This window comes from Pelecanus crispus, chromosome 18 (assembly GCF_030463565.1).
Source record: "Pelecanus crispus isolate bPelCri1 chromosome 18, bPelCri1.pri, whole genome shotgun sequence".
Classification (NCBI taxonomy): domain Eukaryota; kingdom Metazoa; phylum Chordata; class Aves; order Pelecaniformes; family Pelecanidae; genus Pelecanus; species Pelecanus crispus.
The window spans coordinates 4,249,852-4,264,371 of record NC_134660.1 but is presented as its reverse complement, the minus strand read 5'-3'; the positions used below and the strand labels follow the sequence as shown (position 1 = coordinate 4,264,371).

General features: G+C 46.4%; 1 protein-coding gene across 3 annotated transcripts in view; it reads left to right on the top strand.

Annotated features, from left to right (window-relative positions):
* Positions 1-14,520, top strand: part of TANC2 (tetratricopeptide repeat, ankyrin repeat and coiled-coil containing 2) — a 212,134-nt gene that overhangs the window by 101,167 nt on the left and 96,447 nt on the right. For all 3 annotated transcript variants that reach the window (XM_075722714.1, XM_075722713.1, XM_075722712.1), the window contains 2 exons: positions 2,226-2,374; positions 9,184-9,370. In XM_075722714.1, coding sequence (XP_075578829.1) covers positions 2,226-2,374; positions 9,184-9,370 — 336 coding nt within the window. The remainder of the gene's footprint in view (positions 1-2,225; positions 2,375-9,183; positions 9,371-14,520) is intronic.

The window sequence follows — 14,520 nt, the reverse complement described above, 5'->3', positions numbered from 1 at the left end:
CTTCCAATGCTTGGCCACTCTTTCCATGAAGAAATTTTTCCTAATATCCAATCTAAACCTCCCCTGGCACAGCTTGAGGCCTCTTACGCAGTGACCTGGGATAAGCTTGTAATTTTCTTTATTTTACAGGTGAAAGACAGCTTTGTGCCCCTTGGAGGTATTTTAGGGGTAGTATGAAAGAGGGGAGGTTTAAGGGCAAGGTTAAGCCCAGCCTTCAAGGAGCAAGTTGTTCTGTTTGGTTTGGGAGCGGTTCCTAACGCGGAGCGGAAGGAAACGGGCTGTGCCCAGCGCCGTGCAGCCTGCCCCGGCATGGTCCGGGCACTCTCCCTAAATCCTCCCCTGGGTGGGCAAGGCAGAGAGCCGGCTTTTCCTCCCTGCCGAGAAGGTGTAAGTTAGCATGGTTTGAGTGTTATTAATATCATGTGTTCTGGAAACAGAATGGGGAATGCCTGATAAACTTCCAATAATTATGAATGGAGCCACATCCTAGCTACAGATATCTAGGATAAATTCTAGAAGTCTGCTTTTTTAAAGAAAAAAATAACCTTGGAAATAAAAGTCTATATAATTTTCATTTTACGTAAATGTATCTGTTCTGGATTTGACTCCCAGAGATAGTAAATGCCTACAGATTGAATGTGGGTGGTCAGCAGTTCAGAAAATTGGGCCATCCATCTAAATTTGTCTCTATCTTAAATCTATCCTATTCACGTCAGCGTTGTTTAAAGCAGTACAATAGGGATTCAATAACTTCAAGACAGCTTCTGTTATCACACTGTATAATGCGTTTCCATAACAGTGAAGTCACTGTGTAAGGAGGGCTCCAGATGCTCATCTCCCGGAGTTGACGGTGCTTAGGAATGCAGACGCGGTGGCATGTGAGATGCTCCAGGGTTTTTAATTTGCGGTAGTGCAGGTGAGACACCGAAAAATTGCTCTAAGCTTCTGTGAGATGTCCATTATGAGTTTAAATGGGAATTTCTGGAAGCAGCTGGCTTAAATTTTCTGAGGTCTCGTACATATCCCAGATTCTGTGATTTGTGGTTTTCAGTTACAGTTATCAAAAAGCGGTATTTAAAGTAACATCTTTTTGCTGTAGCTTCAGGCTGAGTGCTGGAGCACCCCCGAGCCAGGATGGAGCTGGGAAATGGAGATGGGCTCTTTTCCAGACTCTGCATTATCAGATGAATAATTAACTGTAGACTAATTGCAAATCCTAATTAATCTCCTACAACTGCACTAACACAGTATTGCTTCAGCGTAACGTGGAAAGAACTTGACCTTCAGGCTTTAATAGTGCTGCTGGTGTGAGCAGGGAAGAACTTGACTTTCAGAACCCGACTTACCTTTGCGATACCGAGGCAAAAACCTCCACAAATTTTTGTTATAAAATTAAAAAGATACAGAAATTCCGATATAGACGCCTAGCCTTTCTCTCAGTGCGGCTTGTTAGCTGGAAGCTTGTCTGTGCCGCTCTTCCTACAGATGGTGGAAAAAAATCAGGAAAAATTATCTGGAATGTTCTTTTTGACTTGTTTTATGGAACTGATGGGGAATTGGCAGTTGGACTCTGCTTTGTATCATGGCCCATTCAGCGACTGCGCGAGGAGGTTTGGTGTCTGGAGAGCGGTGCTTTCGACCTGACCGTGAGCGTGTCGCAAGCAGCAGGCGACAGTGGAAGGTGCACACGGGTTTTCTGTCCCGGGTTTTCTGTCCCAGGTTTTCTGTCCCGTTCTTTGCCGTCAGTCACTTGGGCGCGCAGGTCGGCTGCTGCATCTCGTGGAGTGCTTTCGAAATGGCACTGTGGCCTTGGTTTCCCTGCGAGTAACTCGGAGGTAGTTTCTGTGCGAGAGAGGAGAGGGAATGCTCTCCCTTCTCCACTGTCGGTCCAGGAAATCTCGCTCCCCGGTGGCTCTGCTGCTTCTGGTACAGGGAAGGGGAGATGGCTGTTTGCTTCCATGGGCAGCGCTGAGAATATAATGAGCAATGAGAGGAGAAGTAACAGCTAATGCTAGAAGAAATGTATCTTGGCAGCTGGAGCAACGCCTAACCTAAAATTCATGACCAGCACATAATGTTAAAACAGACTTGAATAACGTGAATAACCTGAAAACCTGGATACGGACGTTGCAGCGTGAGAAGTTTGCGGTGTTTCGTTGGTAAAAACACTGAGCAATAGCCAAGGTAAACAACTCCTGTCTGAATCTGGTTTTCTCCCTGTTTAGGTGATACTGAGCAGGAGCTGGGACCCCCTCCATCCGTAGATGAGGCAGCAAATACACTCATGACTCGCCTGGGCTTCCTCCTCGGAGAGAAAGTCACGGAGGTACAGCCAGGGCCCCAGTACAGCATGGAGGTGCAGGACGAGAACCAGGTACGACCTCTCCAGTCCTTCCTGCTCGGGCAGCAGTGGCTGCACGGGTTACGACCCAAATGCAGCATGTGAGAGTGGTGGCTTCCTAATGATACGGCAGCTGAGCGTCTCATAATGGTGAAATAATTGTTACGAGGTAAAAGGTTGTATCTCCTCGTTAAACGGTGAAGCATTGTTACGGTGCAGCAGTGCATGTTTCAGGGATCAGCTGCTACCGTGTGAAACAGCTTCTGCTGTTTTTCTGTTTCTGCAAATGTTGTGGGAGCGGGCAGCATTTCTAATCAGATTATAGTGACCAAAATAATCTCTACTTCCATGGCATCTTGTATGCAAGATTTCAAAAGTATTCTAGCAACGTTACATGAGGGCTCACAGTTTCCCCTGGAAGGACAGGTAAGTAGTAATAGCCTGATTTTACAGACAGTCACAGTTTTTGCTCACGTTTGCCGAACAAGGTGATTTCACGCTTGAAAACAGATACAGAAAGCAAATCATAAAATCTTTATTGTGATGGAGTTTGTTTTGTCCCATCTGGATGGCTGAAAAGCAAAATAAGAAAAAGCTCAGGGCTACAATGTAGATTTTGTGGAAACTGCCTGAGTTTCTCCCTCCTGGTTCAAGCTTGGGCAATATACCCACTCCCAGCAGTGCTGGTAAGGTGAGAATGAAACTGGGAGAGAGGGTTCCTCCCCCCCCGCCTTTTTTTTTTTCTTTTTTTTTTTTTTCTTTTAAATTGACAGATGGATAGCAGAAGTATGTAGCAGAAGAGCATGAAACCCAGGAGCCCAGCTCTAATTGTCTCTCCTTTTAACAGAGTCATTGCATGGCTCTCCAGAAGTCACGCAGATATTTAGCACAGGCATTGTTCAGAGGACCTGCCCTACGGTCCTGAATTCCTTAAAAAAAGAGCCAGGGAGAAGTGGCAGCCAAGGGGATGGTTTCTGTGCATTCAGGCTGAATGCCCGCCGTGGCCGTGGTGGCACAGGTGAAGCTCTCCCGGCCTTGGAAGGAGACTCGGAGGCGCACGGATCCACGGAGCCCGGGACTGCTCCTCGCACAAAGCAGGGAGTGCTCTTGGCGAGCGGGGGGGGCACCCTGGGGTCTGTCGGTCCTGCGCCGCGGACCGAACCAAAAGGGGTTTGATCCTCTGCATGGGCTAAAATATGCTTGAGAGCCAAGAAATGTGTTTTTGTAATGTTTTTGCCTTTAACACGTTCGTTAAGCTTTTAACGCTTTCATTCAATTTTTTTTTGCGAGTTGTGGTGGATTTGAAATGTACTTTACTATACATTGTGCTAGAAAATGTACTTTTAACAGGCACCTATTTGAACTGAATACTTCAAAGCCAGGCAGAGCTTTCTACTCTAAATGGTTCCTTTTGTTGTTGCCTTTTGACAAAAATTAAAATCCCATCTTTTCTCTAAAGTAAAAGATGTCTTTGGAGAATAAATAAAAGAAAAATCTAAAGAGAAACAGCAGAGAGTTGTCCTCTAAAATAGATTGATATGTTGGGCTGTGTGCTAATTTTTGCATGAAAAAGTTTTACAGGGCCTTTGAATGCTATTCATGTGCTGGTGAAGATAAAGAGAGGCCGGTTCCTCAATTACCAAGTTAATTTTTTTTCTTTCTTTGTGAGCATCTCCTGCTGTCAGCACTTGCCTAGAACTGCAGAATGCTCGAGGTTGGAAGTGACCTCTGGAGGTCATCTCACCCAGCCGCCTGCTGAAAGCAGGGCTGGCTTCAAAGCTGGGCCGTGTTGCTCAGGGCTTGTCCGGGCGAGTTCTGAGGATCTCCGCCGATGGAGAATCAACAGGCTGTCCGGGCAGCCTGTTCCGGGACTTGACAACTCTGATCGTGAAGGACTTTTTGCCTTCTACCTAATAGAAAGTTTCCTTGCTACAACCTGACTGTAGCGTCTTGCCCTTCCCCTTTGCGCTCCGGAGAAGAGCGTGGTTGTGTCTTCTCCAGGCCCCGCTGCAGGCAGCGGACGGCTGCAGCCATCCCTGGCTGCGGTTTCGCTCTTCCCCGGGCTGAGCCAACCCTCCCCACCAGCCCCCGCCACGTCGCGCGCTCCAGCCGCCTAGCAGTCCTGGGGGCCCTCCGGCTTCTGCCGTCGACCGCCGGCTGCCTCGGCACAGGAGCCGCGCACAAATCCCGTCCCAGCTAAAGCTGCTTCTGAGCTGCAGCAAATCTTCTGCAAACCTCTCCGGTTCTCCTTCCCAAATTGAATTTCTTCAGCTACCCTACTTAAAGCGGTGTTGAAAATCATGCAGTGAGACATTTATGGGATTTGCAAAGATTAATTCTTCCATTAATCATTGATTAATTAAAATCTGATTGAGATTTTGACTACTAGTTTGCACTTGAATTTAAAAATGAGAACAATTTTCTAGGTTTTAATGCATTAATTTACATGGCCTGGGCAAAGAAGACATTCTTTGTATCAAAAGCTGGGACTCGGCTGCTGCTTGTTATTCTAACCATGCTTTGCCTTCTCAAGCGAGAAAATAATTATTTGCAATCTCGCCAGTGCTTGAGCTAAAGTGAAGATAAGGAATAGAGGTGTTTTTGGTAAAACTGCCCCAATCTGTAAATCAGCACACTGCATTTTCATTCAGTTGCCTTATTTTGAATATGTCAAAGGATATATTCTCTAATCCAGACTGCTATGAAATTGCGTGTTTTATGTGCTGTCTCTTTCTTAATCATGCTTTCCTTAATGAGAGATCACAAATGCTGACGACTAAATCCTTTTTCTCCGACTTTTTGGGAAACTGTTTGTTAACTGCAGTGGCTGCCAGAGAAGCACAAAGGACAATGAGACTATGACAGAACAGTTTAATTTTTCAAAGCTTAGTGAAAATGTGACAGATGAAACAGCAGCAATAATAATACAGAATGTTCTGTCAGTGGAAATTTATATTTAAAACTTGCACAGAGGAACATTTTTCTCTATCAATACAAAAATAAAACATGTCAGTCAATGCCGAGTGATACACCGTGTTATTTAGTAATTCCCAGTTGCGAGTATCTTGTTCTTATTGATAACACGACAAATAAAAGAACTTATAAGAATATCACTTTTGGCATTTCACGAAACAATAGTGTTATCAGCTGGAGGGAAGATGAACGTGCTATTCTTGCACTGAATTTTAATTTGCTTTAAAGTGTAATTTTTCTGTGTTTTAAGGTTAGCGGAGGTTATTTTGTTAGTACTGAGATAAGTTTCAGCAAGGATTTGTTTAAAACAACAGTTGAAACAAGGACATAGCAAAACTTCACGGTAAAGAATTTATAATAGTAATAATGCTTCACACTCTGAAAGGTCCCACAAGTGAGCTGGTTAAATTGTAGACGCTGTAGTGCGAGGTTGGCAGGCACCTCTGGAGGTGGTCGATCCCAGCGCCCGCTGAAGCAGGTCAGCTCGGAGCAGGCTGCTCGGGACCGTCTCCGGCTGGGAAGTGAATATCTCCGTACCTCCCGCGTCAGGGGCTCCGGTCCTCGGGTCATCTCTCTGCTCCGTTGCTGGGCTCGCTCCGGCGTGGCCAGCTGCCCTTGCGCGGGGCAGCCCAGCTCCGGGCGCCGCGCTCCGGGCGCGCTCCCAGCAGAGCCGGGCAGGGAGAGGCGTCGCCTCCTGCACCCGCCGGCACCGCTCTTGCAGGTGCAGCCCAGGAGGCCCTTGGCCTTCCTTGTCCAAACCTCAGAAATGACATTGCCTGAAACTTGGTGCAGTTCGTTGTACTGTCAGCGAGTTAAAGAAAATGAGTATTAGAAAAAGCTGATTAAATAGCTCAGGTGTACTGATGGAGTCTAATCAGCTGAGATAAATCGGAAGAGACGGTCCCACTGTAGTGGGTAGCTCAGTGAAAACATCTGCTTGATACATAGCAGCGATCCAGAAGAAGCCCCACGTTAGGTTATATTAAGAAGAATAGTAAACGCCAGCAATTTCAAGGGGAAAAAATAAAGGAAAATTTTCATCGAATGCTGACATACAAGTAGTTTTTCATTTGGCTGCTAGAATTAATGAGTTAGAAATGGGTTTGCAAAATTAAAAACAGATTTACAAAAATCGGTACGGTATTTAGACATCTGAAAAATACTGCAGTATGGGAAGATGAAAAAAGTTCCTTGAGAGAGAAGGTGCGTGACGGGTGACGTTACAAACGTGTGAAACCAGAACGTACGGGGAGCCGGAATTTGCACAGCGGTCCGCTCGCCTGCCGTTCCTAGAAGGCTACTGGGGAAAAAGAGATGTTTTGGTAAGTACCCGGAACATGAGAGAATGGAAAATAACAACGCTGTGATCCCCTGGTGGCCCCGCAAATTGGGCGGGGAGAGGAAGGCGTTGGTTTGCTTCTCCTTAGTGCTTCAGAAGACGACGATGTGGTGGCCGCCGTCTCATGCGCCGGTGGATATTTCGGATGGATTCTGGAGGGAGGTTATAAATTATCACGGCAATACCCACGCGGTTCATTTTTACTGCGTTGCAGTCTCTCTGTTTAATACAGAAACGCGCCCGTGGAGCTGTCGCATTAGCACTCCGTCCCCGGTTTGTCGGGGTGCTAATCCGCGGTCAGGGTGCTCTGGAATTAAGTTAGGATGGCAAGCAAAGGCGTGGGGCGCCGGGGGGGTCCCTGCCTCGGCGCCGCCCCGTCCCACCGCCGCCGGGACGCTCCCTTCCGCCTCGGACGCCGGCGTGGTTGCACTCCCAGTAAGGATTTTTTACAAGGCCCGTTGGGATACCTTGGATAAATTAGATTGCTTCCCGGTAGCTACGCATGGTATCTGCCTTCTAATTTAAAAACCAGTAAATCTTTCACGTGTTCTACTTACAAAAGCCCGTCCCAGGCATTTTTTCAGCTTCAGGTATGAAATAGCGAGGAAGAAAGAAAATGAGATGTCAAAGCTGTGCTGCGGTTTGCAAGCACGGTGCTCTCTGTGGTCACCTTGGGTTCAAATGGCATGGAAAAGGGAATACAGATCCATGCAGTTATTAGGGAAGTATTCACACAGGGTAAAAGAAATGTCATTTAAGCAAATTCGAAATGGGGAATTAACCTCTGCTCTTCCTTCCTTGGGCCCAGAATCGTTTCACAAGAGCGAATAAAGCACTGTCCGCAGGGGCTGGCTACCGGGGCGTTCTGCGGCGTCCCCTGAGCGAGGGGGAGACGGGGTCACCTCCCCTCTGCGGAGGCCGAAGGATAAATTTAAGGGAGGATCACACGTTCAAAAGCCCTTTCCTTTTTTAATGCTCGCTTTCTGCATCCTCATCTGCTGGAGGGGAGATGGACCGCCGGCCCGACGCCCCGCGAGGGAGCTGCCTGCTCTGGGGCGTGCGGGCTGCCTTTGTGGAAGGGAGGTAGTGAAGCTGCCCTTTTTAAAGTTATTTCTAGCTGATCGCTCTGAAGTCCAGTGCGAGGGTGGTGTGGGTTGCTGCGCTGAGCGTCCTCCCAGCGGCGCGGGCGGCCAGCCATCGCCTGCGCGTGCCGTCCCGGCGCGGGCGCAGCGGCTCCTGTGCCTGCAGACGCTCTAGGACGTTGTCTCCGGAGAGGAGGGCCTTTTGCCAGGGGAGCTGGTGTGGCCAGTAGCCCGTGCTGGAAACAAGGGTTCTGTCTTCATCGCAGCTTGTCGCAAATGGAATTCAAGAATAATTTTGTTTTCTTAATAAACTAATCTCCGTGCACAGCATCAGACGTATAAACTCTTCCAGGTTTCTTACACACGGTATCTTGTAAGGTCTTTCCAAAATTAGTTTTGAAACACCATCTTCTTTGTGCTGCTGCATTTTTTTGTTTTGTTCTGCCTTTGGAGAGCAACCTTTTCCCTCTTACATTGGTTCTTTTTTAAACTTCATCTGGCGGGGAAAGCCCGCCTGGGCGGGGAAGGGCCGTCTCATATCTACATCAGGGATTTCAAGCTTCCTCTCTGCAAGGGCGTGAAACCGCCGTTGTTTTTCTTGAATGGAGGAAACATTTACACAGCAAAATACAAATTGCGGCCCCAGGGAGGTTTCTGAGCAGACGGAAACGGCCCAGAGGTCTTTGTAGGATTTCCTGTGTATGATTCTTGCTGTAAGTAAAGGCGAGCTCCTGCCATACGCTTACCGCCCTGGAGACCCCCACTTAGAGGCACAGAATTTACCTCAATGTATCACAATTTTTGCTTATTTGTGCCTTTTTTTAACTTTCAGTTCAGTATTAACAAAATTGTCAAAATTCCCCATAAAGCATAGAGCCAGGCTTTTGGGAAATCCCACTTTATGTTTTCTGTGTTTCCTGTTGAACGTGGGAGCTGGAATCTGTTCTCTTTAGGGAGCGAAGTAGCAGCAGGCCCCGTGTCTCTGCGTTTTCCACAGATGTGGGGTGCCACGGTGGACGTTTTCATTTTGAACCGTAAAGCACTTTTTTAACCTCACCATCCAAAGCAAATCCTCAGGTGTGAGCTACAGGAGAGGGCTGTTTTTCCCCAGAGCGAGTGAGTGGCGAGGACAAGAGGAAATGGGCTCAAGCTGCGCCAGGGGAGGTTTAGACTGGAAATTAGGAAAAATTTCTTTACGGAAAGGGTGGTCAGGCATTGGAACAGGCTGCCCAGAGAGGTGGTGGAGTCACCATCCCTGGAGGCGTTTAAAAAACGGGTAGATGTGGCACTTCGGGATATGGTTTAGTCTGGTCTACCCTTGATTAGTCTAGAGTGGGCTTGGTAATGTAGGTTAATGGTTGGACTGGATGATCTTAAAGGTCTTTTCCAACCTAGATGATTCTATGATTCTATGATTCTATGACATGTTCCCGGTTCCCGCTTTGCAGAGCTCGGCCGTGACGCAGCGCATCAGCCCCTGCTCCACGCTGACCAGCAGCACTGCCTCGCCGCCCGCCAGCAGCCCCTGCTCCACCCTGCCGCCCGTCAGCACCAGCGTCACCGCCAAGGACTGCACCTACGGCGCCGTCACCAGCCCCACCTCCACGCTGGAGAGCAGAGACAGCGGCATCATAGGTGAGTGCGGTCCCCCTCCTCCTCCTCGCCCTACTGCGAAGCCAGGTAGCCATCGGCAGTGTTGCTTGGACAAGCTGTGTTCTTGTAATCGCCATGCGTTTGCTAATTAACGGGGTGGTTTTGCATTACTGAAGTGACCGAGGTGAATTGTACCCCTCCATCTTCCATTTGTCACAGGTAAAACTCCACAGAGTTGGTGAAAATGGCGATGGATGGATGAGGTTGATAAGTAAATTATTTGATGCAAAGTTTTGGAACTTGTTTAAATGGTGAAAGAGGAAGAGTTTTCCCTTTCTTCTTCTATTTTTGCATCCCATCTTCACCTTTTTGCTTCTTGCAATCTTTCTTCCCAACACATTTTTGCCTCCTTTAATTCTAGTGAGGTTGTTGGGGTTTTTCTACCAAGTTTTTCTTTTGTTCTGTATCCTCTCCTTCAGCTGCTGTCCGTGCCCATTTATGAATGTAGAGATGCTAACTGAGAGAGACGCAAGCTTTTTGGTCCAGTACGGAGGATGGGATGGCCTCAGTGCCAGGCAGTGGCTGTTACTTGGGGCTGCCACCCCCACCTACTACCTCAAGTAATTTGAGGCATCTGGTTTTTCAGCATTTTCCTTCCCTTATATGCCGTTTAGTCCATAGCCACTGTTCTTTGATGTCAGAGGAAGGAGAGTGGATGATGGCATCACATTCATAGTTCAAATACTGTTGGGTTATATTATTATAAACATAAAAGACCGATTGTGTTCTGTGCCCTATGACTGTCACTGCCACCTTATCGGTGACTCTGTGCCTCAAAAATGACTGCTGCTCTTAAGCTCAGCCTTGGGCAGGAGCAGGATTAAATTAACACAAATTCCAGTGAATTTCTGTAGCCAGTTTTTCATTTGAGTGATCTGTAGGTTGCAAGTGTAAAGTATCTTGAGAAAGTAACTGTTCAATAACTGTAAAGGCACAATGGGGAGAAGTAAAGTTTACGTAACATCAGGCAGGATGGTCCTCACTTGGTTGTCCTTGCCACATGTTTTATTTTGAATATTTCTCGAGCTAAGAAGATTTTACTTTGCCAACAGTTTACGTACTGCTTAAAAAAAAAAAAAACAACCAAAACAAAAAAACAGGGAGGAAGGTTGATAATTTAGGGAGGTTAGTTGTACTAGTGATTAATATTTTGCTTAGCTGATCAGGAAATCTGGGCGTAGTTCAGCTCCTGTATGCCACAGCAACCTTTGTAGCACTTCTGCCTGCGTGATCTTAAAATGCAAATATGCAAGCTATTCTGAGCTGCATAGCGAAGTAGGTTAATGAATTCTGGAAAGAGTCATTGCAGTATCGCGCACCCTTCGTTCCCTGCTCACAATGTCCCACGATCGGAGCTTCGCCCTGTCCAACAGCAGCCCCTTGAAGCCTGGTTGGGCTGGAGGATCGTGGTGAGTAAGAGTTGGACGCTTGATTCCAGCTGGGTTTTACCTCCCAGCAGAGCTGTGAATTAAGCCTAAGACTTGAACGAAGCCTGAAGTGGAGCAGCAGAATTGGCAAAAACGCGTACGCTCTGCTTTTACGAGCTGCTCTTACTAATGAGATTTGTTGGTGCGTGCTGTGCTGTTGTGTCGGGCTCGTCTGGCCCTCGTGGTCGGTTGGCAGGTGCCAGCCTGAAGACGATGAAACCGTAGGTTGCCACGGTTTGGTTTCATCTGGAGCTTCTTGTCCACGTGAAAGCCAGAGGAGGTCCGGGCGGCCTTTGTGGCACACCTGTGTGTCAGAGAGGCGTCAGCATCATCACCCTGTCCTTTTTTCAGCAGGTCTATAGTAATTAATTTTTAAGTCTGAAACTTTTTTTTTTTTTTTTGCTTCTCACAAGGAGGATTCTCTCTTAGAGGTTCGTCTGTTGGGAACTTAGATTTTCCCATGGAAACTTTGGAAAATAAAAGAAGGTGGCTTATCCCAAGGCTATGTTAATGTATCCCAGATGGAAAAGTCGTGCAAAAATATGTTCGTGTGGAGTAGGGGAAGCACTTTTCAAAGCTTTCAAACAGCAAAGCTTTCCCCTGCTAGTGTTCGCACTCAAAGGAAAACAAGAGCCTCTTTCTCCCCTTCTTTCCTCCCCCCGCTTTGCTTTGACAATAACATTTTCAACACCTTCTTATTCTGCCATTTGATAAAAGCTGGACAGCTGTAACAAATTGTGGGGAAAACGGTCTTCTCCAGTCATACTTTCCAGCAGCGAAAAAAATTCGGAGGTTTTCCGCTAAGCCTGTTTTTCTGTACCGCGGCTGTCTTCTGCAAGCATCAGGTCCGTTCGAGCAAGGGGAGGCTGTTTCCCCGCGGGAGCTGGATGCGCAGTTCGGTTGTTACGCTCCCGTTGGGATGGGAATTGGGTGAGCAACAATTTTGAAAGGTGCTCTCCGCATGACAGCAATTCCCTAGAATTATTTTTACTGCAGGACAGACCAGACAAATTGTCCACGTGTAGGAAGCAAAGCCCACCTCGTGCTCGGCTCTCCCCTTTAGGAACACGTCAGCTCCTTTGTTTCTGGAGGGTCAGGGATCAGGTTTCCCTTTCGGTTGCATTCCTCGAATATTGGATACAGATCTTCTTGCGTGCGGATCCCTTGCTCATGTCTGTTCCCTGCAAGGTTGACTGTAATGACGTGGCTTTTCGTCTGAGCAGCTTCACGTGGTACCTTAAAAGTGTGAATCTGTCGGAGATTTCCTTGTCAAGACTGTTTACGGTTTTGCGCCATTTTTATGTGTAGAAGAAGAGTAAACATGTCCGTAGGTATTTTATGTTTCCTGAGCCATGGTGGTTCCTCCTCCTCCCAAATAAGTGATTTAAACTATTAGCTCATTAGCTCCAAGAAGGTGTATTTTTACAATAGGCATCTCCAATATATTTCTTACTCATCTCGATAAAAGTTATGGTTTTGGGAAGATCTCATGATCCTTGCCACCTATCAGTCCTGAGCTGCAACAAGTATCACCTCCAAATCTCGCCATCATGAATCACCACCGAATTTCATATTTTAAAAAGACAAAGGCTTTAACGTGTGTCCCAGAAGGTTAATGTGCTATTTGGAAAATATTTGAGAATTAGCAAGGGACAGAACACAGTTAATCAAGGTGGGAAGTCGATCCTTACACCATTATGCATAATTGCTTCTCTCCATGTGTTTTTGCTTAGCATAAAATGTTGTTGTACGTGTTAAGCTCATTTTACGTGTCTGTATTGCTAGACACAGCATTCGTTTGTCAAAGTCAAATCAGAGTGTGGCTCTTCAGACTCTGAATTGACTGCATTAAGAGCGTAACTATCCACTAAGGTGTGTGGAGCGGGCATTTCGGTGTTCTAATCTGGATGTAAAGACCGAATTTTAAAGGTTTTCTCTGATGTCCTGTCCTCTTGGAGTTATTCCTGTCCATGCGTATGTCACCTCTTACATAATTTCAATTATTCGAGAAGAAGCGTGTCGTATCTCTAATCTGCGCGGCACAGGGACTATTTCATGCTTACTGATGACTTTAATAAACGCATCACTTGGGTTAGAACAGACTTATTTTGAAATTTTAGATCCTCTACAGTAAAGGGAAGCTCAGTCTACTTACGTTGAAAGGGTAACAAAAAATGTTACGAGGTCCCAATCTTCAACTTCAGACGCTATTTTTTGTAAGAGAAGAGGGATGGGGAGGGGGGGAGAAGGAGAGAGGAGGTGAGCCAAGAGGAGAGGTGGGAGCAAGGCAGCCCTTTCCCCTGAAAGGCACGCAATCCTTTTCATGTAAACCAGAATGGCTGGTGAAAATGCTGACCTGACTTTAACCTCTGAATAGCTTCCAGGATTTTTTGGCTCTCACTATGTAAAAGCAGCCAACTGTTAATGTTCAAAACCTGCTACTGAAAAGAAAACTGGTCAAAGAATCACGTGCTGCTACGGGGGAACTTTGCACTTCATGTCCCCACAGAAGCGGACTGTAAAGTTTTGCTGCTTGAATGCAGCAGAATATAAGAGAATCTCCAGCAATCTTAGCAAGCCTGCAAAATAAAAGAGAAAACACGTCTTGCCAGTATGTAAAGCTTACCCAGGCGCTTGTGATGTTCCAGCAGCACTTTATGTCGTTTAGCAGCAGTCTCCCAAGGGTATTAAGAGAACGGCTGTTTTCCATGTTGAATCTTCCCCTAGAAGTGCTGTAATTCACCCCGATACGAAGTGGGGCCACGCATTTCCTTAATGGCGAGTCCTGTGATGATCTGCGCTGTGTTCCCCGCTTAATTGTTAGGGGGATCATCTTGAGCAGGGAAATAGGTATGATGTTAAAGCAGCTTAAAGAGAAACCAGTGAGCTGCAGAAATCCTCTTGCGCCGCTGCTGCAGTGATGTAGGTAGGTCTAATATCATGTGGACCAGTTGCCTTCACTTGAATTTTGTGGATTTTTACAATGAAGAACGGCATGTAAGGACCCCTGTCCCCTCCTGAAGGTCCCGGGCATGCAGCTTTTTTCACATTCTTTTTTTGCTGTTTTTTACTTTGACTCCTGAGCTTTTATCAAGTTGCTGCTTTCTACAGATTTATGTGTTCGTGGGTTAAAAATAGGTTTGTTAATAAATTCGTCTAGTGCGTGCTAAGCAGAATAGATGCTGCTGACAATAAAACAAGATAGATTTGTTTGCAAGTTTAACTGCTTTGAGAAGGGAACAAAGAGCAGCTCAAAAGGCACATCAAGATAAATTTAACTCAGGTTAAATATTTTTGTGATCTTGCAGCTAACGCATTTGAATTCTGACATTCTCATCAGTATTATGAAATGCTCTGTTAATAATGAATAAGATTTCTAAGAATTACAGATCTTTTTTTAAATCAAGCCAGCTTCCATTTGGGCTCATTCCCCAAAGGAGGAGCTCCCTGAAAAATGTCTAATATTGATGAATAAGGAGCTTTAGTTCACTAATGCATCTGCATATTGCAGGTGATGGGGCTGACAGTTCAGGAGGTGAAAAGGGAGGCTATTTATCGGGCATCTCAGCAGCTCTTGAGCAAAATTAGTGGGGTCACAGAACCCCAACCACACGACGCACAGGAGGACACCATCTCTGGATCCCAATTCAATTCTTTTTCCATTTCATTAAAAGGACGAATTAAGCAGAAAGCAAATGCGTGCGT